The 25849-nt window shown below is 44.1% G+C and overlaps 1 protein-coding gene across 4 annotated transcripts in view; it reads right to left on the bottom strand.

Moving 5' to 3' along the window:
* Positions 1-25849, bottom strand: part of PMM2 (phosphomannomutase 2) — a 57293-nt gene that overhangs the window by 30644 nt on the left and 800 nt on the right. For 3 of the 4 annotated variants that reach the window (XM_003778563.4, XM_054533441.2, XM_054533442.2), the window contains exons 2-7: positions 22449-22560; positions 19489-19565; positions 17929-18020; positions 13098-13197; positions 12570-12645; positions 11176-11291 (exon numbers count right to left, since the gene is read on the bottom strand). In XM_003778563.4, the coding sequence (XP_003778611.3) occupies positions 11176-11291; positions 12570-12645; positions 13098-13197; positions 17929-18020; positions 19489-19565; positions 22449-22560 (573 nt within the window). Of the gene's footprint in view, positions 1-11175; positions 11292-12569; positions 12646-13097; positions 13198-17928; positions 18021-19488; positions 19566-22448; positions 22561-25033; positions 25148-25849 lie in introns of all 4 variants that reach the window. The other variant, XM_054533443.2, reaches the window with a different exon arrangement.

Below are 25849 nucleotides of genomic sequence, written 5' to 3'. Positions count from 1 at the left end.
TCAGAGTCAAGAAAACTATTTTTCTTTTGAGCTATTTACAACTTTTAGCAATTGAGTTAAAGTATACTTCTGTGAGCAAAATTTAGAGCATATTGCCTTCTCTCTGATTTCTCCAGAATTTGGAAACTATTTGTGAGTATTCTCAACTTATGGCAGTATAATTATTTGCGCAAGGGAGGTAACAATCTGTTTTCTTTTGTAATAGGATACAATTAGAGATGCTGGTTACTTTACCAAGGCTTTGACTGGAATGACATACTTTCAAATATAAACAGACTGCTTTAAGGAACAAAGTTGACTCACAGAGCCAATAGAAGTCCCTTGGAAAAGCTGGCCTCATACCTTGTTTACACAGTCCCTGTACAGAGTTCCTGAACTGTGGTAAATAAAGAATGTCACTTTCTGACAGGCCCAGGAGCCCCCAATTATCTTAGGACCATGAGAAGAAAAAATTTCACCCAACTCATACAGGTTTATCTTTGCAGGTATAGTAGATAAATCCATGGCTGGGCTCGAGGCTTTAAAAAAGTCTAACCTGAGATTTCCTATGGAACAAAGTTTCAGCAAAGCCAATTTTAAAAACAGCCTATCTGGCAAATAATTATTCTTGCTGTACTTTATACAAATAATCAGGCCAAGCATAATAAGACTATGACTTATTTTGCAAGTAAACTTGTCCTACTATGATTTGTCTTTAATAAAAATAAGGATGGGAGAGAGAAAAAAGTGTTTCAAAAAACTGTGGTACACCCTGCTGTTAGATTCTAGTCTTGTCCTTTGTTCTTGAGTTTTTATTATTTCCTGCAATTTGGACTAAATCCTGAATTCTTTGTGGGCTACAATTGCCAAACTAATGCTTTCAATTTTTTTCCCCACTTTTCTGACTTGGACTCAATTAAATTGCTACTACCTTTTTCCTGAGGCCCTGCAAGCTGAAGCTTATTCTTTGTAATACAGATGACAAAAACATGTCAAACTGCCACTGCCTTCCTCCTCTATAACTAAAGACGCCTAGCCCATCTCCAATGCCATCTCTTGATAAGGGAAACAGCTGTTTAACTAAACTGATCTAGTCTTAGGACTAGGAAAACTGACTAAAAAGATAAGGAAGAGTATATTTAAATTTCCTCTTTCCTGTCTACCCCAATCTGTCTAACAACCTCTGACCCAAATCTCTCTCTGCTAGTAACCCCATGTCTGATTGGTTCTTGGAGCTATTTACCTGGGTCCCTCAGAGCTTAGGATCAATTCTACAAAAGCTTCTGAAGCCAGGACTTTCACTCTTTATCCTAGGACTCATTTGTTAAAACTATAGATGAGAATACTAATGCCTTTGTCAGGCAGGCCTTCAAACCCCAACCAGGAAGCCCTGAGTAGAAGCAGACAGCTGCAAAGTGGTTTCACTCCTCCTACCTTTGGGTCAGCACCTACCCTGACTATGCTCCCTGTCAGCAGAAAGAAGCTAGAGCGGTTATCACTCTTTTCCCATCTTCATATCCCACAGTATGAAGTATTAGGAATAAGGTATTATAAAACCCAACAGGAGGAACTGAAACTGTCTTTGCAAAAATTTTAACTGAGAAAATTATGATGGTGACCTAAATGACTCCATCTTGCTTCTAACTGCCAAGCTGTCCTTGTTCATTCCTGGATGCAGACCAAACTAACCTTGGGAGGAATTCACTTTATAGTTTAACTTTGAAACAACCCTGGTAACAGCCCTTTCCCTGAAATAAACCCCCTTCTTGCCTGGGGACCAGTCTGCCTTTGTAGGACTAACAAATTAGCTACAAGAGTCTGAACCTCCCCAAATTGCTCTGAAAATAATATCACTGTCATAAAACCTAAGATTGTGCCTGAGATATTTTGCAGACCCTGTGTTCTGATGCAGTATCTGACGCCACACAGACAGGTAATCTGGCTCAACCAGCACTTTGATCCCACCAGGAACAGAAGATAGCAAGAAAAACTCACTTCCACCCTCTATGATTTCATCTCCAAGCCGACCAATCAGCAATCTCCACTTCCGGAACCCCTACCCACCAAGTTATCCTTAAAAACTCTGATCCCCAAATTCTTGGAAAGGCTGATTTGAGGAATAATAAAACTCCAGTCTCCTGTACAGCCAGCTCTGCGTGAATTACCCTTTGTCTATTGCAATTCTCCTGTCTTGATAAATCGGCTCTTGTTTAGGCAGTAGGCAAGGAGAACCTGTTGGGCAGTTACAGGGCCAATGAGACAAGAGCCTGCTCTGAAATGGCCTAGAGCAGTAGTGGCTCTCCCTGGCTAGAGTCCCTGGGGATGCCTTAAAAATGCTTGTTTGGGGCATGGCCCAAGCCCAGGGTCATGATGTTTTGAAAATGATCAGGTGATTCCAATATATATCCAGGGCTGGGCACCGGTGACTTAGAATCTAGAAAAAAACACGCCTTGGCTTGGGGGCGAGGGTGGAACCTGAGCTGGCCAAAGGGCTAGTGGCCCTAGAGCGGGTGACCCTTGGGTCTGTTGACGGCTCTGAGCACAGCCCGCTCATTTCACCTCTCCGGCCTTCAAGGGCAGAGGAGACAGCTCTGTGACGGATCTGGGCCCGGAATGCCCACAGGAGATGCCGATTCTGCGGACATCAAGGGGCTCCCTGGAAGGCCAGCCCCACTCCAGGGGTTTGAAGCCAGTGTCTCCCTGAATGAAAGAGCTTCAACACAGACACAGGCAGGGATGCTCATTCTGTGGGGTGGTTGTCAGCCACAGTCCTATTCTCGGGACCAATGGGGCCATGGACTCTGTGGAGTCTGGCACTCAGGAGGAAGGTGGGCTAGCAGGAACCCCAGGGAACACTTGAAGCTCGTGGGTCCCCTGCATGACACCCTGCTTCCTGGCCTCCCACACAGGAGCGGGTGGGACATCTCCGCCAGGCTGAGAACCTCTCATCAATTTCTGCCAGTCAGTTCTGGAAGCTGACTGTGGGAGTGGCAATTCACTCAGGGTCCCTCCAGGAGTGAGCGACTCACATGTTAAGAAGCTAAGTCTGCCACCAGCCACACAAGAAGACCTGGTCTCAAATCATGTGGTCCCAGCAATAAGTAGTAAGACAGATCTATCCACACAATCCATTCTGTGTCCTCCTTAGCCTTGAGTCCTGAAAGAGCTACAGATGCTAGGCGTGGTAAGTCCAGGATCGCAAAGGCCAACTGCCATCCAAAGCCTAACTTGGAACCTGAGGACAGGAAGACATGGTTCAGTAATTCACGCTCTAATGAATTGTTGGAAGGTGTGTAGGAAGGTGCTCACTCACAAGGATGGCCCTTCACTGAGGGACGTGGCAGGCTCCAATCTCTTACGAAAATCTCAATAACAGATGAGCCTTTGAATAACTTTCTTAGAAAGTGAAGGAAGCAGACGCTGGTTGTGGACCAGGCCAAAGATGCATGTCCCAGCTGCCCTTCCTTAGTCAGGCCCTGCGTCACCCACTTTCCTCAGATGCCTTCACTTCACTCTCATATGACTCCTTCAAAAGAGCAACTGTGGTCGGGAGTGGTGGCTCACGCCTGTAATTCCAGCACTTTGGGAGGCCAAGGTGGGCGGATCACTTGAGGTTAGGAGTTCAAGACCAGCCTGGCCAAGATGGTGAAACCCCGTCTCTACTAAAAATACAAAAATTAGCCAGGCGTGGTGGTGGGCACCTGTAATCCCAGCTACTCAGGAGGCTGAAGTGGGAGGATCACTTGAGCCCAGGAATTCAAGATTACAGTGAACCAAGATTGTGCCACTACACTCCAGTCTGGGTGACAGAGTGAGACCTTGTCTCAGGGAAAAAAAAAAAAGAACTGTGTCCTCACTGGGCTGACGAGGTCACTGTCACTGTGGTCACTGTCACTGTTCTCACTGTCACAAGGTCAACGGTGAATGGTGGGGCCAGATCTGGGTCAACATGGTCCACACTGATACGAACCTCTTTTCAGCTAATTTTGTTTTTCTTTCTTTATTTTTTTGAGACAGAATCTCACTCTGTTGCCCAGCCTGGAGTGCAGTGGCACAATCTCAGCTCACTGCAACCTCTGCCTCCCGGGTTCAAGCGATTCTCCTGCCTCAGCCTCCTGAGTAGCTGAGATCACAGGCATGCGCCACCACGCCTAATTTTTTTATTTTTAAGCTAATTTTAAAGGCAGATTTTCCTTATTAACATTTCTGGAGAATAAAATGTTGCACAATTTAGTTAAAAGGAAGGCAGGTAGCATTTTAGAAGCGATGTAGGAGAATGACAGAGGTGAGGCTTTCAGATCCCAGGCTTTCAGATCCCAGCTTAGTCTCTGACTAGTTGAGACCCTGGACTTCCCACTGTGCCTCCTCTGTAAGAGGGAGGATGCTGCTGTCTCACCTGGGAGCATGTACAACATAAGTGTCCAGCTCAGGGTCTGACACTGAGGAAGTGCTGGAAGATTTACATTTCCTCCCTTTTTTCAATTTTTAAAAATTTTTAATTTTTATTGTTTTTTTTAAGAGACGAGGTCTCGCTCTGTTGCCTAGGCTGGAGTGCAGTGGCGCAATCTTGGCTCACTGTAATCTTGAACTCCTAGGCTCAAGTAATCCTCCCACTTCAGCCTCCCCAGTAGCCAGGATTACAGGGATTACTCAGCTCCTTTTCTCAAGTTGATTTAAAAATTTTATTTTTCAATAGATAGCACATTCATATAGTTCAAACATATTAAGAAAGAGTAAGACCTAGGTGGCAATTCTCTCTCCCGTCCTTGTCCCCACCCCCACAGTAACCTCTGTAAATTTCATCCATTCAGACTCCTTTTATGCATTTATAAGCTAACATAAAGAGAAATTCCTTTGTCCTCTTTAGACAAAAATGTAGCTAGCACATTACTTATATTGTCCTGCACTTTGCTTTGATCACCTAACAAAAAGCCCTAGAGATGGGTCCACATGGACTGCTTTTACAGCTACATGGCATCCCAGTGCAGAGACAGACCACTGTCATGTGGCCAGCCTCCTGAGGAGCAGCGGGGCTGTCCCCAACCCTGAACCCTCTGTGTGAGTCTTTCACACATGCTTGAGTGCACTGATAGCCAAATTACTCAAAATGGAAGCGTCAAGTCAAAAACCAAACCAGCTGCTGATATTCATGAAGTGTTAGACTGTTTTCATGTTGCAACTGCCTTAAAGCCAAGATGACTTTTACAGAAAGCATGGGTAAGTACAGGCTCTCTTGCCTGCGAATTCAGAGTGGCTGAGGGTGATCCAGCCAGTGTGGTTTCTGGAAAGCCATCCAGAGCCATGTGTGGTATATGCTCTCTGCCCTTGCCATCTCTCTCTCTCTGCAACAAACCAAGGTACTCCACGCCAGGCCCAGGGCCTCCATGCTGAACTCAGAGCCAGATTTTAAGAAACGCTGGCTTTTGTGGCTGTTGGGAAGAATGACAGGGTTTCTGAAGATGGCAAATATTTTGAAAAGCAACGGCCAACGCCTCACTTCCTCACTCTGCTCTCGAGTTGCTCCAAGCAGAGGGCACCCTTTATGTAACACCAGACTCTGCCTCCTGGAGGCTGTGCTGCTGGAAGAGGCTGCTAAGCCTCAGGGCCTGGCTGAGAAACGGCTTTTTTACTGAAAGCCTCAGCTCAGGATCACTTCCCTGGACGCCGGCAAAAACATCAAGCTTCATTAGGAAAGGAAAAAACCCCAGCTTTCTAAATGTCTGTCACTGAAGATGCAGAGTGTAAGGCTAGTATTTGGATTGCTCTGAGCCTAAAGCTTCAAGAACTGATAGGTTGTTTGAAGGTTTACATGGTTGGACTGCTAATTCCCATTTCTAGAAAACCGCTGACGAAAAGGATCAGAGATGGGGGCAAAGAATCGTGCAAGAATGTTCACCACAGCATTAGTTATAATAGCAAAAACCCTTAAACCACCCAACGTGCCTCTACGAGGGAGGTGAGTAACTGATGCCTAATGAGAGAATATTATACAGCCATTAAAAATCCTCTTTGCACAGGGCGCAGTGGCTCACGCCTGTAATCCCAGCACTTTGGGAGGCCGAGGCAGGCGGATCACGAGGTCAGGAGATCAAGATCATCCTGGCTAACATGGTGAACCCCATCTCTACTAAAAATACAAAAAATTAGCCGGGTATGGTGGTGGGTGCCTGTAGTCCCAGCTACTCGGGAGGCTGAGGCAGGAGAATGGTGTGAACCCGGGAGGTGGAGCTTGCACTGAGCCGAGATCGCGCCACTGCACTCCAGCCTGGGTGACAGAGCAAGACTCTGTCTCAAAAAAAAAAAAAAATCTTCTTTGCAAACAATATTCACTAATATGAGAAAAATAAAATACGTTAAGAGAAAGAAAACTAAAACAACAGTAAGGATCCCACTTTTGGGATCATATACATAGAAAGGCTGGGACATTGTTGGATGATTACAGGTGACTTTCCTTTTCTTCTTCGTACTTTCTCTAATTTTCTATAACGAATGCACAGGTTAATTTACAATCGGGGGAAAGCTTCCATTAAATAATATTCATTTTTTAAAAAGTAGGTAAGATTTTAAAAATAGAATCCAGGCATGGTAATGCAATGGTTAAACAGAATAGAAAACCCTCTAATTCCCAAAATAAGTCATTTTCTGATTATCAAAGAACTGCATTCCATTCTGCAAAGTCCCAACTGAGGCTTCTAGATGGCTATTTACATGAAGCAAGAATGTCATCATTACAGAACAATCTGCTGTCGTGTGTCTTAATAGCTCTCCTCTCTGTCTATAAGAAATGGCACCAAGCTAGAAAAGGACTGAGGAAGCTTCCAGGCATCCCTTAGATCCTAGGTGTCATTTCATTAGCTTAATTTTTTTAAAGACATGGAGTCAGATGGTGATCTTTTTCAAAGGCTGCACTGAAAGCATTTCTGCATCAAAAGCATTTCAACAAAAGGATGTGGTTATAAAACCATTTCTAACTGTCATTAAGAACAAACCTGAATGCTACACCTCCTTCAAAGTACCCAGTTCATCTGGGATTTAGAACAAGATCTTTCTACCCCACTGAGAGAGAGCTTATTGTAGTGGAAAGCACACTCATTTAAACAGCAGGTCTCACCAGCTGTGGTAGTGCACGCCTGTAATTCCAGCTACTTGGGAAGCTGAGGCGGGACGACTGCTTGAACTCAGGAGTTGGAGTACAGCCTGGGCAACACAGCAAGACCCTGTCTTTATTTTATTTTATTTTAAATAGCAGGTATCTCTTTGTGATTCTGATTTCAATTATTTTGGATATATATCTGCAAGTGAGACTGCTGGATCATATGGCAGTTCTATTTTTAATTTGAGGAACCACTATATAGTTTTCCATCACAGCTATGACGTTTAACATTTCCCACAACAGTGTACAAGGGTTCTAATTTCTCCACACCCTTGCCAACATTTATTTTATTTTATTTTATCTTTTTGAGACTGAGTTTCGCTCTTGTTGCCCAGGATGGAGTACAATGGCGCGATCTCAGCTCACTGCAACCTCCGCCTCCCGGGTTCAAGCAATTCTCCTGCCTCAGCCTCCCAAGTAGCTGGGATGACAGGCGCCCACCACCATGCCCAGCTAATTTTGTATTTTTAGTAGAGACGGGGTTTCTCCTTGTTGGTCAGGCTGGTCTCGGAACTCCTGACCTCAGGTGATCCGCCCACCTTGGCCTCCCAAAGTGCTGGGATTACAGGCGTGAGCCACCGCACCTGGCCGCCAACATTAAAAAAAACAAAATTAGCCATCCTGGCCCAGTGTGGTGGCTCACGCCTATAAGCCTAGCACTTTGGGAGGTCGAGGTGGGTGGATCACTTCAGGTCATGAGTTCGAGACCAGGCTGGCCAACATGGTGAAACCCTGTTTCTACTAAAAATACAAAATTAGCTGGGCATGGTGGTGGGCGCCTGTAATCCCAGCTACTCAGGAGGCTGAGGTATAAGAATAGCTTGAACCCAGGAGGCAGAGGTTGCAGTGAGCCAAGATCGCATCACTGCAATCCAGCCTGGGTGACAGAGCAAAACTCAGTCTCAAAATAAAATTAAAATAAATAAAAAATAACATAACATAACATAACATAAAATAAAATAAAATATAAAATAAAATAAAATAAAATAAAATATAAAATAAAATAAAAAATAAAATAAAATAAAATAAAATAGCCATCCTGGCAGGTGTGAGGTTTATCTCATTGTGGTTTTGATTTGCATTTCCCTGAACACTGAAGTTGAGCCTTTTTTTTATATACCCACTGGCCATTTGCATGTCTTCTTTGGAGAACTGTCTATTCAAGTCCTTTGCTCATTTTTTAAATTTTTTTTTTTTTTTTTTTGCCATTGAGTTGTTGGAGTTTCTTATACATTTTGGATACTAGCCCTTTTATCGGATATACGTTTGCAAATATTCTCTTCCCTTCTGTAGGCTGCTTTTTCATTCTGATTATTTCCCTTGCTGTGCAGACGCTTTTTAGTTTGACGTTTTCCAACTTGTTTGTTTTGCTTTTGTTGCCTGTGCTTTTGGTGTCACATCTAAAAGATCATTGCTTTTTCCCTATGTTTTTTTTCTAGGAGTTTTACAGTTTCAGGTCCTGTGTTTAAGTCTTTAATCCATGAGTAGATGGCCAAAAGGATCTCAAAGAGATATCTGTATCCCTATGTTCACTGAAGCATTATTCATAATGGCCAAGATATGGAAACAGCTCATGTGTCTACTGACAGAAGAATGGATCAAGGAAATGGAGTATATTCTGACCGGGCACGGTGGCTCACGCCTGTAATCCCAGCAATTTAGGAGGCCAAGGCAGGTGAATCTCTTGAGGCCAGGAGTTCGAGACCAGCCTGGACAACGTGGCAAAAACCTGTCTCTACTAAAAATACAAAAATTAGCCGGGCGTGGTGGCAGGCTCCTGTAATCCCAGCTACTAATCGGGAGGCTGAGGCACAAGAATCACCTGAACCAGGGAGGTGGAGGTTGCAGTGAGCCAAGATGGTGCCACTGCACTCCAGCCTGGGCGACAGAGCGAGATTCTGCCTCAAGAAAAAAAAAAAAAAAAAAAAAGAAAATGTAGTGTATTCATACCATGAAACATTATTCCGCCTTAAAAAAGAAGGAAACTTGCCATTTGTGACAGCATGAGTAAACTGAGAAGACACACTGAGTGAAATAAGCCCCTTACACAAGGATGAATACTGCATGATTCCACTTGTATCAGATATCTAAAGGTGCTAAAGTCATATAAGCAGAGAAAAGAATGATGGTTGCCAGGGATGGGGCGGTGGAGGAGGCAGATGGAGAGTTGTTGTTCAATGGGTGTAAAGTTTCAGTTATGTAAGATGTGTAAGTTCTACAGATCTGTTGGACAAACAGAAGTGCCTATAGTTAACAATACTGTATTGTACACTTAGAAACTTGTTAAGAGGGAATATCTCATGTTAAGTGTTCTTGTAACAATAGTAACAAAAAAATCCCAAACCACCCCAAAACCCAAGAGGCACAATGATTAAACTCACGGAACTGTGAGCGTTAAATATGTACAGCTTTTGCTGATCAATTATACCTCAATAAAGCTATTTAAAACATACAAAGAACAGGTAGACTTCTTCTGGTGCCACCAGCTCTGTCATTAGCTGTGTGACCTTCGGCAAATCCCTTACCCTTTATCGGTTCCAGTTTTATCATTCTGAAAACAAGAAACAAGCCTCTACTATCCCCACGTACCCCTCATGCTGGAAGACTGTGGCGTGGGGACTCTGCTGAAAAGCAAACCTTTCATGGGTAGATCTCAGCAATGCAGCAAGGATTTTGGAGTGGACAAGAGATCAGAGGGATGAGAAACTCTGAATACGCAGCATTTATGACGCACCTGCTGGGTGCAGGATGACGAGAAAGCCTGACAGGGGCCTGCTGATGGCAAGGTAACCAACACCCCAAGGCTGCATGTGGGAGGGAGGCAGAGGGGCCCAGAGGATGGGAGGAACTGAAAAGGTGATGGGGCTGGGCGCGGCCTGTCATCCCAGAACTGAGAGGTCGAGGTGGGTGGATCGCTGAGGCAGGTGGATTCCTTGAGGCCAGGAGTCAAGACCAGCCTGGCCAACATGATGAAACCCTGTCTCTACTAAAAATCACGCCTGTCATCCCAGAACTTTGAGAGGCCGAGGTGATTGGATCACTTGAGCCCAGGGTTTTGAGACCAGCCTGGCCAACATGGTAAAACTCCATCTCTACTAAAAACACAAAAATTAGCCAGGTGTGGTGGTGCATGCCCGTAATATCAGCTACTCAGGGGGCTGAGGCACAAGAATTGCTTGAACCTGGGAGGCAGAGGTTGCAGTGAGCCAAGATTGCACCACTGCACTCCAGCCTGGGCAACACAGCGAGACTCTGTCTCAAAAAAAAAAAAAAAAAAGAGAGAAAGAAAAGGAGCTGGCCCAAAGCTGGATGGTGAGCAACTGGTGCTGAGCCTCCTCTTGGGCCTTTGATGGCAGCAACGCCTCTCTGACCTCCTGGGGATCCACCTTGCCCCACGGAGAGGACACCTGGGGGCATTTCTTCTATGTATTCCTCCTGCTGGCCCTGGCCTTTAACACTGGGCTCTGCTCTCAGTTCTCAGTTTAGATTTGGTCCTGGACTCGAGATTTCTGACAACCCTTGGGGGCAGCTCCAAGTACCCGCCATGTGTGATGCCTGGGAGTCACTTGGCCTCTTCACTGTTGCTGGTGCCCTCTCCTGACTTTCAGGCTCATGAGATCATTCCCCGTCCTCCCATCGTTCACGACCCCTCGTGTTCAACTTAGAATGAATGCATCAGGCGGACGAATACAGTGGAAAAATAAGGTTGAAACAGCCAGAGCTTTGAAACGCAGAGTACTTGACAGTGGCACCGGGGACTGGTGTTCTGGAAGGCACATGGGGTGGCCAACGTTTAATTCCAAAGCCAAGGTGAAAAGGATCAACTAACACGCAGTGTGACCCTCGCCTCCACAGAGGCGTCGGGGGTCTGAGCTTAGAGGGGAAGATGGCTCAATCACCCCCCTCTCCAGGACAGAAGCCACTGCTCAGTTTGAGCAGGGCGGGCTGGTAAAGTGTAGGCACAGGAAAAACAGCCCAGTTGTTAATTTCCCCCCTCAAGCGCAAATGCAACAATGAAGCTGCACAAACACTTCTCTACTTACTGGCATGGTTTTGTCTCCAAAGAAATAAATGGTCTTATAACCGTCATTTTCCACATGTCGCAGGCAATACCTCTTGTCCCATCCATCAGGAAAGACATCGAAGCTGATCTGGCCTCCTGCCGGGTGGGGACGGGGCACACAAAAGCAAAAGGTGAAAAAGGGGCTAACGATATGTCACTGAAAAAAACAATTTACTCTTTGTCAGTTAGTGTGTTGCCAAGGTTGATTTTCAGTACTCTAGTTTGCTACTTAGACTACTTCATGGATAGGTTCTAGAAATTAATTCCACATTATGTTTTTTTCCAGCATTATTTCACACAGGTCTAAAATTGAGACACAGAATGCCAACTCAGAGTGAGAAATGCATTTGCATTTATGTGCCCTGTCAAGCATGTGGTTTAAAGGAAGCATGCTTATGAAAAATCTGATACCAGCCTCATTCTGCTGTGCTTGTCTCGGGCTTCAACACACCCTCAGTGGAAAATGCCTGGAAGCAGGTTGCATCTGGCATATTTTGCAGGAAAAATGAGAAACTTCACTGAAGGTGATTTATAGGCCGTGCTCATGGGCAACAAAAACCCTTTCAAAGCTTTGTCAGAAAGATGTCCATCTCACAGTTCAGGAATACAAAAAACCCACCCACTCATCTGTTAAATATAATCCCTTTGCCATTCCAGTTTTCCTACAACCTCTACCTTTATGAAAGCTAGTAAAATGAGGAGGATTTGAGCAATGACTCATTAGCACTGACAAGAGAAATCAGTGTGCAAAGCATTTGGCAGGAATATTCTAACAAAAGACAAACCTGAGATGTCCATGCTGCAGGAAGAACTCTGCATTAGACACCAGAAACGTTCACACACTGGCTGTGTAAACAACAGCTTTGTGAACTTGGACAACTCTCTCCTCCTTTCTAGGCCTCAGTTTCTTGATCTGTAAAAGCCACCCAATTGGCCCCTAAGGTTCCTTGCTGTTGAAACATTCTATGATTCCAAAACATCGGTCTAGTTTACCTAAGGGGTCCAATTCCATGTCTCCCTTACGGAGTTCACTATAGTGCTTCTCTTCTGCCCAAAGGTGTGAGAAGTTCCTACTCTTTAGTAATCAAAGTGCTCCTCTTTTGACGAGAGGAGTGCAGGTAGGAAGAATGCTGTTGGGTAAGAATTTAGAACCAAGCCCAACAGTCTGGAAGCTGTTTCTTGACTAGGTAAGTCCTATTATGGTTAATTATGCAGAAGAGAGAGTGGTTGGTTTTTGTCTATCGACTGGACTGCTCATTTCATCTTCCTGCTCACCTAAAACTGCACATACTCCATTATCAATAGCTCATTGGCCCACAACAAACTCTGGGAAATGGGTATCCAAGTTTAGAACACAGGCGATATATACAATACCTATGGAAAACGTGAGGCCTTTTCCTGCAAACTCTTTCCGTAGATCTGCTACAAACTTTTGTCTTATATTTTCTTTCTGAGAAAAACAAAAAGATACCAATTGTTTCTTGTATTGCAGTTTAGAAAGCACGCTTTTAACTACTGGCCACAAAGGTAGGATTATCTTATTATTTATTTGTTTAGTTTTTGAGATGGGGGTCTTGCTCTGTTGCCCAGGCTGGAGTGCAGTGGCATGATCATAGCTCACAGCAGCTTCAACCTCCCAGGCTCAAGTGATCCTCTTACCTCAGCCAAACAAATAGCCAGGACCACAGGTGTGTGCCACCACGCCCGGCTAATTTCTTTTTATTATTTGTAGAGATGAGGTCTCACTATGTTGCCCAGGCTGGTCTTGAACTCCTGGGCTCAAGTGATCCTCCTGCTTTGGCGTCCCAAAGTGTTGGGATTACAGGCATGAACCACCACACCAGGACATATCTTATTTCCATAAACCCAGCCATTCACCAAAGATACTTCAGAAAGACGTACTTTATCGAGTTCGTAGAACTCAATGCGTTCTTCTTGGCTGCAGCTTCTTCCAATAGGGGACACGTTTAACATTCCGTTTCGGAATTCAATGAAAGTACCCCTGGGAATGAAAGGGTGACAGAGTTTCTCCAAAAACACATCATTTATTTGGGTAACATCACAGATAAACAGCCTAAAATCTTGGGAAATTCTAAAAAGCAGAGGCTAGTGTGGTCAATGTTCTCAGCTCTGTGCTGTGTAATATGGTAGCCATGAACTACTGTGACTGTTAAGACTTGAAATGTGGCTAATATTAATTGAGATTAGATTTGAAAGATTTAGTACAAAAAAGGAATGTAATTGCATCAATCATGTTGTATATCGACTTTATGTTAAAATGGTCATATTTTGAGCCTGGACAACATGGCGAAACTCTGTCTCTACAAAAAATACAAAAATTAGCCTGGCATGGTGATGCATGCCTATAATCCCAGCTACTCAGGAGGTTGAGGCAGGAGGATTCCATGAGCCTGGGAGATAGGGGTTGTAGTGAGCTGAGAGCACATCACTACACTCCAGTCTGGGTGACAGAGTAAGACCCTGACTCAACAAAAAAAAAAAAAAAAAAAAAAAAGTCATATTTTAGAAATATCAGGCTAAATAAAATATATTATTAAAATTCATTTCACCTCTTCCTTTTCATTCTTTCAAAATGTGGCTACAGAAAATTTAAAATTATACATAGCTCACTTTCTATTTCTGTTGCACAGTGCTGCTACTGGGCAGATAATTTTATGGTTAATAAAGAGCTATGAAAATGATTTCCAGCACTGGCAACAGCAGTCAGTTCCCTGAAGAGTTTGAAAATACATGTACCAGACATCTATTTTGCTACAGAGCTTCTGAACAGACTGACAGTACCAAGCAAAGCTACACAGAAAAAGGCACTGAGAATTGTCCAACGAGCCTCTGTATTAACTGAGGAAATTCAATTTACCCAGTAGCAGACAGCTCCTAAATGTATGATTTGATCACAGAAAATGAGAAGCTAACATTAGTTTAGTCACTTCAAATGAAGATGTTTAAAGATGTTCTTTTGGCTGGGTGCGGTACCTCACACCTGTAACCCCAGCACTTTGGGAGGCCAAGGTGGGTGGATGGCTTGAGCTCAGGAGTTTGAGACCAGCCTAGGCAACATGGAGAAACTCCGTTTTTACAAAAAATACAAAAATTAGCCGGGCATGGTGGCACATGCCTGTATTCCCAGCTACTTGGGAGACTGAGGCAGGAGGATCGCTTGAGCCCAGGCAGTGGAGGCTGCAGTGAACCGAGATCATACCCCTGCACTACAGCCTGGGCAACAGAGGGAGACCGCGTCTCAAAAAACAAACAAACAAACAAAAAATAAAAAACAAAAAACAAAGAGTTTTTTTTCCCACTGTTTCCAGTTTGAGTCTGAAAACAGTTTCTTTGGCTCACACCTGTAACCCCAGCACTTTGGGAGGCTGCGGCGGGTGGATTCCTAGAGGTCAGGAGTCAAGACCAGACTGGCCAACATGATGAAACCCTGTCCCTACTAAAAATACAAAAATTAGCTGGACATGGTGGCACATGCCTGTAGTCCCAGCTACTTGAGAGGCTGAGGCAGGAGGATCGCTTGAACCCGGGAGGCGGAGGTTGCAGTGAGCTGAGAGCGTGCCATTGCACTCCAGTCTGGGCGACAGAGACTCTGTCTCAAAAAAACAAAACAAGCAAACAAACAAAAACCCCACAACCAAAAAAAGAAAACCACCCAGTTTCTTAAAAGTTCAGATAACTTGTAAGCTAGATATCATTCTCACCAATGAAATTTAAGCGTTCTCTGACAAACTATGCAGTGAAAAGTGTCTTCCAGTTCTAAACGCTGATGCCTGGGAACCCTATGAAACATTTTCCCTGATCTTTTTCTACTATTTTAATCTCACAGACCTGATGTCCTGGCACTGGCCATCGGAAATACTGAGAGACCACATGCCACGTGCAGGGCTGATGACCTGATTCCATATCAGTGTGGCCTCTTAGCAGGCTGTGTGGCTCAGGGCACCTCTCCAAGCCTCCTCTTATTCACCTACAGAAAGGCTAATGGCACTTGCTCTGGTTACCTCCAAAGGGCCTTGTTAAGAACAAACGTACCAGTTATGTAAAGGTACTTTGTAAACTGGGAAGAAATGAATACTCATCAAAGTAAAAACAGCAAAATCTCAATCGGCTGGATCCTCTCCCCTATTGTGCTCAACTTGCAGAGAAAGAGGCAAATGATGCAACAAAATATGCAAGCCTAAAAATCTCTCTCGAAAATCCCACGTCCAGGCCGTCCGGGAGTTGGCGGAGGCCCAGCCTGTCCTCTACCACGTGTGTATGAGCACTGAGGCACTAGGGGACTGGTGACCGTGCCCCGGGTGACCCTAGGGCTAAGGGTCCTAATGATCAGAAAAAGAGCTCAATTAATTCCCCCCCACTCAAGGACATATTCTTCTTCTCATTTCCAAGGCACAGAGAGAAGCTGATGCAGTTTAGAAAGCCTTCCCCAAAACAAGGCTGAAGGTGGTTTACTAAGCAATCAGTTCTGCCCTGGGGTCTCTGAAGTCTTACTGCATCTGCCTGGCCATCGTGGGGCATGTAGTTAGTGTTGACAGGTAAATGTGGACAAATGTGGATCAAGGTGGGTCTCAGTTCTGCCTCCTGGATTCACCAGGTCTCTTCTACTATTCTGGAATTACGGCTCTCCACATCCCTCTCCCTCGCTAAATGATATGCTCTTTGAGGACAGGATTATGCCTTTTTTTTTTTTTTTTTAAATCCTCCCTTAGTGCTCAGCCCAAAGTAAAAATGGAACTGACCTGGGATATTTGTATATTTTATCTTTTTGCCATGGAAAATTTCTAACACATACAAAAGTAAACAGAATAAGATGAGTCCTCATGTGGTCATTACCCAGCTGCAACAATAACCAAGTCCATGTCCAGCCTGTCTTACGCAGGCCTCCTCTTGGGCTAAGGGACATTCCTGCACTCTGGCTGGAGATGCAGAGCAGGAGGCGCTCAGGTTATGAATCCTAATAGTGTGAAGCAGCCTCTGAAGTACACCCAGCCCTGAAATTGAATTGCCACTTAAAACATGTTTCCGACCCTGATGATTAAGGTGTTACATAGTAAGTGTTGAAAACTGGGGGTAAAAATGAGAAGGATTTCAAAGAAATCACTTGCAACCTCACCATCAAGAAACAGCCACTGTTAACATTTGGGTCTATTTCCTGCCAGTCTTTTTACTGTGCGCATTTATGTTCATCATTATTAGTATTATTTTAAAAATGGAACTGAGATAATTGTACCCATGGCAGAAGGTAGGTCCCCAAACCAAACATTTATGAAGGCCAGGGGCAGTGGCTAATGCCTGTAATCCCAACATTTTGGGAGACTGAAGTGGGAGGATCGCTTGAGGCCAGGAGTTGGAGACTAGCCTGAACAATATGGCAAGACCCTATCTCTACAAAAAATTAAAAAATTAGCCATGCATGGTGGCATGTGCCTGTAGTCCCAGCTACTCAGGAGGCTGAGGTGGGAGGATCACTTGAGCCAAGGAGGTTGAGGCTGCAGTGAGCTATGATCATGCCACTGCACTCCAGCCTGGGCAACAGGGTGAGATCCTCTCTCTCAAAAAACAAAACAAAACAAAACAAAACAAAACAAAAAAACAAAAAGAAAGCCTAGGGAGTCAGAAAATGAGAGAAGCAGTCGTGAATGACTGGAACAAATGTCCATGGGTCAGGTGGCAGCTGCTCAGGTGGCACCTGCCAGGGGGGAACTGGGAGCCGGAGTAGCCAGGTCTCAGATTTGCCAACAGAAGCCAGATCCAGATGTTTAAAACATAAAATCAGGCTGGGCACGGTGGCTCACGCCTTTGATACCAGCAATTTGGGAGGCCAAGGCGGGTGGATCAGTTGAGGTCGGGAGTTTGATATCAGCCTGGCCAACACAGTGAAATGTTGTCTCTACTAAAAATACAAAATAAATAAATAAATAAATAAATAAATAAATAAATAAATAAAAAATAAAAAAAATTAGCTGGGCATGGTGGCGCACGCCTATAATCCCAGCTACTCGAGAGGCTAAGGCAGAAGAATTGCTTGAACCTGGGAGGCGGAGGTTACAGTGAGCTGAGATCCTGCCACAGCACTCCAGCCTGGGCCACAGAGTAAGACTCTGTCTCAAAAATAAATTCATAAATAAATAAAACAAACATAAAATCAGACTTTTACATGACGGCAATTAATCCGATTTCCTTTAACACTGCAGGCCAACCAGATTTGGGTTTTATGTGGATCTGGCCCAAAGGCTTCCTGTCTCAGACTTCCCGATCTAGGGTTTCTGTTGCTTTTTGTACATGCTGCTTCACTGCTGTTTCCTCTCACTGACAGCCTTTGAAAGCACATGGTCTTCAATGGCTGTATAAATTTCCATCATGTGGATAAGCCATCATTTACGTAATCATTCTTGTACTGTTGGCTTTGGGACTGTTTCCAATTATTCCTTACTAAGTGCTGGGATTCGGATTTAAATTCGCTGGCCCATGGTGGCTACCGAACCCTGCTGTGAACCAGCAGCACCAGGGCAGCCAGAGAAAACGTGGATTTCCAAGCTCGGCTCTCAGGCTTTCTGAATCAGAATTGCCAAGGGGCAGGCTAAATATCAGACTTTGTTTTTAAAACTCTTTAGGTGATTTTTATAATCCTATTTGGAGAATGCCCACATTAACCCACCATATGACACTACGCTATGTTCCAGTGATGCCTCTTTGTTAAAAGCAAACCCACCTCTTCTTCGGGAGTTTAATTTTCGCAATGTAGCTCAGACAGTAGTTGATTAAATCTTGGATTAAGGCCTCACCCAGATGACTTTGAATATTCTAGATGAAGAAAATACTTGAGTTACTTGATTTAGCAGGAGCATTTTCAAAACAGCTTCATAGCAATCCCAGAGTCTTCAGCCACGATTGCTGAAAATCAGTAGGCTGATGTAGCAGTGATGGTGACATGCCCCACTGTCTATTTAATTCCTTCTCTTATTTCTCTGGTCAAAAGCATTAGGCAAGCCAGAAAGGCTTTAGTCAAAAGCATTTTCTGCTTCATCACCCAAGATTTTTGTACTCATTGTTCCAATGCTTCCTGTAAGGTCCAAAGAGCTTACTGCTGCCACTTTTATTCAATTAAAGTATCTCCAGATATTGACAGAAAATATATTTGTTCCACTTCGGCATTCTCTTATGTCTGAATAGAATGATCTTACTACTACTACGAGCTACGTAGTACCTCTTAAAAATGCTTATAGTGCCCAGGCGTGGCAGCTCACACCTGTAATCCCAGCACTTTGGGAAGCTGACGCAGGTGGATGACTTCAAGTCATGAGCTCGAGACCAGCCTGGCAAACATGGTGAAACCCCGCCTCTACTAAAAATACAAAAATGAACCGGGCGTGCTGGTGGATGCCTGTAATCCTAGCTACTAGGGAGGGTGAGGCAGAAGAATCATTTGAACCCAGGAGGCAGAGGTTACAGTGAGCCAGGATTGAGCCACTGCACTCCAGCCTGGGCAAGAGTGAGATCCTGTCACAAAAAAAGAAAAAAGAAAAAAAAAATGCTTATAGTGAGGCAGACTGCTCTAGTTTTATCATCATAGAAATGTTATTAATAGATTTAAAGCCAGGCATGGTGGCACATGCGTGTAGTCCCTGCTACTTGGGAGGCTGAGGCAGAGGATCACCGGTGCCCAGGAGTTCTAGGCTACTGGAATTGCACCACTGCACTCCAGCCTGGTTAACACAGCAAGACCCCATCTTTTTAAAAAAAGAAGAAAAGCCCGGGTGTGGTGGCTCATGCCTGTAATCCCAGCACTCTGGGAGGCTGAGGTGGGCGGATCACTTGAGGTCAGGAGTTGGAGATCAGCCTGGCCAACATGGTGAAACCCTGTCTCTACTAAAAATACAAAAATTAGCCGGGTGTGGTGGCGTGTGCCTGTAATCCCAGCTATGGGGGAGGCTGAGGCATAAGAATTGCTTGAACCAGGGAAGTGGAGGTTGTAGTGAGCCGAGATTGTGCCGCTGCACTCCAGCTCCAGCCTGGGTGACACAGCAAGACTCCGTCTCAAAAACAAACAAAACAAAATAAGAAAAGAGAGAAATATTAGATTTAAAAAGTATAAAAATTTAGTTATCAATTTAGAATATGTAATAGTCACATGGTTCAAAATGCAAAACAAAAAATACAGAGTAGATTCATTTCTACCTGTTCCTCATCTTCCTAGAGGCATTCATTGTGAAATGCCCTTTTAGAAAACACTTTTAATAGTACATAGTAATTCAGATACTCAAGAACCTACCTGTTTACATAAGAGTTTCCCATCTTTGTATGCTACCAAGCCATTTTCTGGAAACACATAATCGTATTTTTCAACCACTACAATCAAAACCAAAAAAACACTTAGAATGCAAAGAATCAAAACCTGTGTTTTTACTCCTTGATTAACAATGACCACCAATAAAACCGCTAAACTCCAGCAAGGACTGTGAAAGACTATCTCATCTTACAGACTAAGAGAAGAGTATGGAAAAAAGTTCCTTATTTTTTTTAATGGCTTTTTTTTGGTCACACATTTAAACGATGATGACTGGGCAGGAGATTAGGGACTTGGTGACAGGTTGTCTTATGTCCCTGACTTTAGCCTGACTGTCTGTAGAGGAAGATGCTCGTCCATGATGCTGATGGTTCCCCAGCAGCAACCAGGGCAGTGAGTGAAAATGCAGATTTCCAAGCTTTGCTCTCTCGCTTCCTGAATCAGAATTGCTGAGGGACAGGCTAAATATATTTTTAAAAAGCTCTTTGGGCCAGGTGCGGTGCGGCTCACGCCTGTAATCCCAGCACTTTGGAAGGCTGAGGCTGGTGGGGTTTTACCAGGTCAGGAGTTCCAGACCAGCCTGGCCAACATAGTGAAACCCCCGTCTCTACTAAAAATACAAAAAATTAGCCAGGCGTGGTGGTGGGCGCCTGTCATCCCAGCTACTTGGGAGGCTGAGGCAGGAGAATTGCTTGAACCCAGGAGGCAGAGGTTGCAGTGAGCCAAGATCGTGCCACTGCACTCCAGCCTGGGCAACGGTGCAAGACTCCGTCTAACGTCAAAAAAAACAAAAAAAAAACCCAAAAAAAACCAAAACAAAAAACCCCAAAATCAAAAAACAAAGCACTAAAAGACCTTTGGTGGCCAGGCACGGTGACTCATGCCTGTAATCCCAGCACTTTGGGAGGCCGAAGTGGGTGGATCATCTGAGTTCGCGAGTTCAAGACCAGCCTGGCCAACATGGTAAAAACCCGTCTCTACTAAAAACACAAAAATTAGCCGGGCATGCTGGTGGGCGCCTGTAGTCCCAGCTATTTGGGAGGCTGAGGCACAAGAATCACTTGAACCCATGACGTAGAGGTTACAGTGAGCCAAGATTGTGCCACTGCATCAGAGAACAAGACTCTCTCTCAAAAACATAAATAAATAAATAAATAAAATAAAAATAAAAAATTTTAAAAAGAAGCTCTTCGGTGATTCTTATAATCAGTCTGGTTTGGAAACTATCCATGTTGTCAACCTTAATGAAGGGATTCTCAAACTTCAGATACCTGTTAAAATGCAGATCCCCTATGTGTTGGGTGGGGACCCCATACTCGTATTTTAATAAGCTTCCCAGGTGATTCTGATACAGGTGGGCCTTCAACGGTCTTTTGGCTTGTGAAAGTTTTGATTCTATTGTTGCATGTCTCTGACAGGTGCAGACACTATGCTACACTATGCAAAACTTCCCTGAGCAAGTGGTTAAATACACAACTAGACCCAGAAAGGGCGATCATGAGCAGGTAACAGGATTTTCAGGGCTTCATGATCCCCAGTATGTGGTTTATAGCATTTCTAAGTAGGAGATCTACCAGGAAAATGAAGTGGAAGTGGAAGAGAGAGTTTTAAACAGATTGCAGAGATTACTCTTCTAGTAATGGTGATCCAATAAATACAGTCCATACAGATTTGGACTGTAAGATATTACATCTTTGAGAACAGTAGTTCTCAAACAGGGGTGATTTTACACAGAGGTCATTTGGCAATGTCTGGAGACATTTCTGGTTGTCATAGCTTTATGTGTGCGTGTGTGTATGCTGCGGGCATCTAGTGGGTAGAGGCCCGGGATGTTGCTAAATACCCTACAATGCACAGGACAGCCTTCATAATGGAGAACTAACTGGTCCAAAATATCAATAGTGCGAAGGTGAGAAATCTTGCTCTAGAGGAGCTGGTTCCAAGATGTGAGGACTCTGGGGACAATAGGGGTTAAAAGAACAATCAATTCATCCACCTCTCCACTTATAATTTTTTTTTTTTTCCAAGACAGAGTTTCGCTCTTATTGCCCAGGCTGGAGTGCAATGGTGTGGTCTTGGCTCACTGCAACCTCTGCCTCCTGGGTTCAAGCAATTCTCCTGCCTCGGCCTCCTGAGTAGCCGGGATTACAGGTGCCCGTCACCACGCCCAGCTAATTTTTTGTATTTTTAGTAGAGACGGGGTTTGATCATGTTGGCCAGGCTGGTCTCAAACTCCTGACCTCAGGTGATCCATCCGCCTCGGCCTCCCCAAGTGCTGGGATTATAAGCGTGAGACACCGCACCTGGCATCCACTTACAATTTCTTACAGGCCAGGAGGCCCTGGGGCTATGGAGATGAATAACCCATACTCCTGCTCTTCAAAAACATATAATCGGATAGTTTACAATAATTATAGAACGCTACATTAGCAAGGTTGTACACTAGAATCTCTCAGAGGTACTTACTAAAATAGGATTCCCAGGCTCCACAGACCTATCAAGTCAGACTCTCCAGTGAAGGGGTCAATAAGCCTCTCTGGTTTTTTGGGGTCCTGTGCTGGAGATTCTGTTTCAGTGATGGGGAGGTGAGGGGGGCTGTCAGAGGGACAATATGAAGACCAGTCTGATTGGGGCTAGAAGGGCTGTGAACGGGTACAAGCAACAAGTATTCCAGGCAGAGAGATTACCATGTACAGACACAGTCACTGACCTTTCTAGGTGAATCTACTCACACATCTGAGTACCCAGTTCTCCATCAGTAACTCCAGAAATGTACTGGATTAAAAGCAGAGGAAAAATAAAGGCCAAGAAAATGTTTCCCAAACAAGGAAGCAGAAAGTCCGCCATATGGGGACAAGGTTTTAGGGCAGCCTATGATACTTGGCAACAATATCCTCATAAGAAGTTAATCTTTTACCAGATGTAATTAGCAACCTATCATTTACCATCATTTCCCAGTTGCTCCTGCACTTTCTCAAAGTCCGATCCGCCTACCACTCCGATTTTGATCTTTTGCCTCAATTTTTGCAGGAAGTCATCCATTTCTTTGGTAATTTTCTAAATTTCAAGAAAGAAAATACAACAGTCATAAGCCACAAAATAATCAGGAGACTAAAACTCGAAGGGTAACACAAGTACACAAGTCTTTTTTTCTTATTTAAAAATTAAAGAAAAAAAAATTTTTTTTGAGATAGGGTCTCACTCATCACCCAAGCTGGACTGCAGTGGCATGGTCATAGCTCACTGCAGCCTCGACCTCCCTGGACTCCGGTGATCCTCCTACCTCAGCCTCCTGAGTAGCTGGGACCATAGTTATGCGCCAGCACACCTGGCTAATTTTTTCATATTTTGTAGAGACGAAGTTTTGCCATGTTGCCCAGGCCAGTCTGGAACTCCTGGGTTCAGGAGATCCACCAGCCTTGGCCTCCCAAAGTGCTGAGATTACAGGCATAAGCCAGGCCTATAAGGCTTATTTTCATACATGCCAATTAAATTACCACCTCTGTACATAGTTCAAATATTTAGTTGTAACCGGGGGGGGGCATCTTTACCAGAATAAACTTAAGTGTTATTTTCACCAAATTTTAAACACAGGTAATATGTTAGTAGCTGTTGTGCACTGTCCCAGCTATTTTTCTATGCATTTATATACCCATCTATGGGCACATATACAAATAGGTCTTATTTTTGAAACATAAATGAAATCATGTCCTCTGCAGGGACTTTGCTTTTTCAGCACTATGCTGTGGTGATCTTTTCATGCCAACACAGATCTAGCTCATCATTTCTTTTAAATGCTACACTATACTCCATTTATGGATTTAAGTTGTTGATTTTAAAACAAAACAACATAATGAAATTAAAGAGGAAGCTCAGGGCCAGGCATGGCGGCTCATGCCTGTAATCCCAGCACTTTAGGAGGCCGAGGTGGTGGATCACCTGAGGTCAGAGTTCGAGACCAGCCTGGCCAACGTGGCGAAACCCCATCTCCATTAAAAATACAAAAATTAGCCAGGCACGGTGGTGGGTGCCTGTAGTCCCAGCTACTTGGGAGGCTGAGGCAGGAGAATCACTTGAACCTGGGAGACAGAGGTTGCAGTGAGCTGAGATCGTGCCACTGCACTCCAGCCTGGGTCACAGAGCCAAGACTTCATCTCAAAACAAAAACAAAAACAAAAAAAAGGAGAAGCTTAGAATTGATTTTATTGCAATTACCCAAAACAAAACAAAAATGTAAAAGAGTAAGATGACTAGATTTTTTAGTCTCTTCTAAAAGCAAAGCTCTTATCTAGAAAGAGTGGTCTTAGTGGTATAATCTTATGGTAAATTCCAAACTGTGTGATAATTTTAAAAAAGTTATCAACTAAGATGAAAAAACAGCCCTACATTAAGACACATCACAATGTATTTTTACAAGTCTTATAACTCAGCACTTTGAGCAATCTTAGTTGTACATTTACACTGAACGTCTTTTTTTTTTTTTTGACACGAAGTCGTGCTCTGTCACCCAGGCTGGAGTGCAGTGGTGTGGTCTCGGCTCATTGCAACCTCCACTTCCTGGGTTCAAGTGATTCTCCTGTCTCAGCCTCCCAGGTAGCCAGGATTACAGGCGCCCGCCATCACGCTCGGCTAATTTTTTTGTATTTTTAGTAGAGACAGGGTTTCACTATGTTGGCCAGGCTGGTCTCCAACTCCTGACCTCAGGTGATCCGCCCGCCTCGGCGTCCCCAAGTGCTGGGATTATAGGCATGAGCTACCATGCCCGGCTGAGTATCTTTTTAAAAAAGTTACTAGAAATTTAGAAAACACAAAAAACCATTTAATTCAACCTCAGTATATAAACACTTGGAGTTCAATGATTTTTCTTTAAAAAATTTTTTTAGAGTAATACATGAATCTGATTAAAATTGTACAGAAGGGTTTGTAATAGAGTGCAATCTTTTCTACTCTCACAGTGAATCTGGACCTATTAGACAAAATCTAGAATTGCAGGAGTGGCCTTCAAAAGTCAGAACACGGTGGCTCACGCCTGTAATCCCAGCACTTTGGGAGGCCGAGGCGGGTGGATCATGAGGTCCAGAGATAGAGACCATCCTGGCCAACATGGTGAAACCCCATCTCTACTAAAAATACAAAAATTAGCCAGGCGTGGTGGTGCGCGCCTGTAGTCCCAGCTACTTGGTTGCCTGAGGCAGGAGAATTGCTTGAACCTGGGAGGTGGAGGTTGCAGTGAACTGATATTGTGCCACTATACTCCAGTCTGGTGACAGAGTGAGACTCTGTCTTTAAAAAAAAAAAAAAAAAGAGTCAGAACTGTGAAAATTAGAAAATCAGAAGCACTTTCCTGAATGGCATACCCAGTGACTAGAACAGCTTCCACCTTAGCACAGATAGGAAATGGCAAACTTGACAGGAACCAATGTCCTGAGGCCCAGAGACTTGTACCAGGTTGGCTGTGTGAAACTGAGGAGGTTAGTTCTTCACTCAGTGTGTTTCCTTATGTTTAAAAAGGTAATAACAACTATCCTACCTGGGAAGAAAGATGGAGGAAGGTTGAGAGGGTCCAGTGATAACATGAAAAAGGGTGGCAATGTAAACCCTAGACTGCTATGGCCCACAGATCACATTGGGCAGCTGTTTGTTTCTGTAATAAATAAATAAAATTTTACTGGTACACAGCCACTCTGTATTTATATAAGGTTTATGGCTGGTTTTGCACTAAAGTTGAGTGGTTACTATAGACCATATAGTCTGCAAAGACAAAACTATTTGCTATATGGCCCTTTACAAAAAATGAATTGGGGACCGGAGTTTTAGACCACTATGGGCTTTTAACAACCCCAAGTGTGTGATCACTGAATTTCAGAATCAGAAAAAACCTTTGAAGAACTTGGGAGTTGAGTGTCATCACTAGGTAGATCAAACCTGTGGCTGAGAAGGGCAAAATGATACGTTAAGGTCACACGCATTTGACGTGGACTTCTGGAGCACACCATTGTTACCACCAAGCGAAAACTACGAGGGGTGAGGGTAGAAGTTGAGGATAGTGAGACCATTGGGGTCCAGTCTCAAGTTGAAATGGCCAGTGTTCAGTGGCCAATTTCTGAAAAGGGGACAGGAGAGCCTCACCTCAAGGCTGATCGTAACTGAAACTTATCTGTGCCTGTAACAGCAAAATCTGAAAGTGGAAAGCAAGTTTCCAAGGGCCCAAAGAGGCTCTCAGCGGGCAGCCTGTAATAACCTAGGGCTCCTCCATCTCCCTAGTCCATTGCAGGGGCTGGAGATGGGTGTGGTGGAGGTGGCTACTATTTATTGTGGCCTAGTTTGTCGTGTGCAACATACTTTC

This window comes from Pongo abelii, chromosome 18 (genome assembly GCF_028885655.2).
Source record: "Pongo abelii isolate AG06213 chromosome 18, NHGRI_mPonAbe1-v2.0_pri, whole genome shotgun sequence".
Lineage (NCBI taxonomy): Eukaryota > Metazoa > Chordata > Mammalia > Primates > Hominidae > Pongo > Pongo abelii.
Note: the sequence above shows the minus strand (reverse complement) of the source record. Positions and strands in the feature narration are given on the sequence as shown.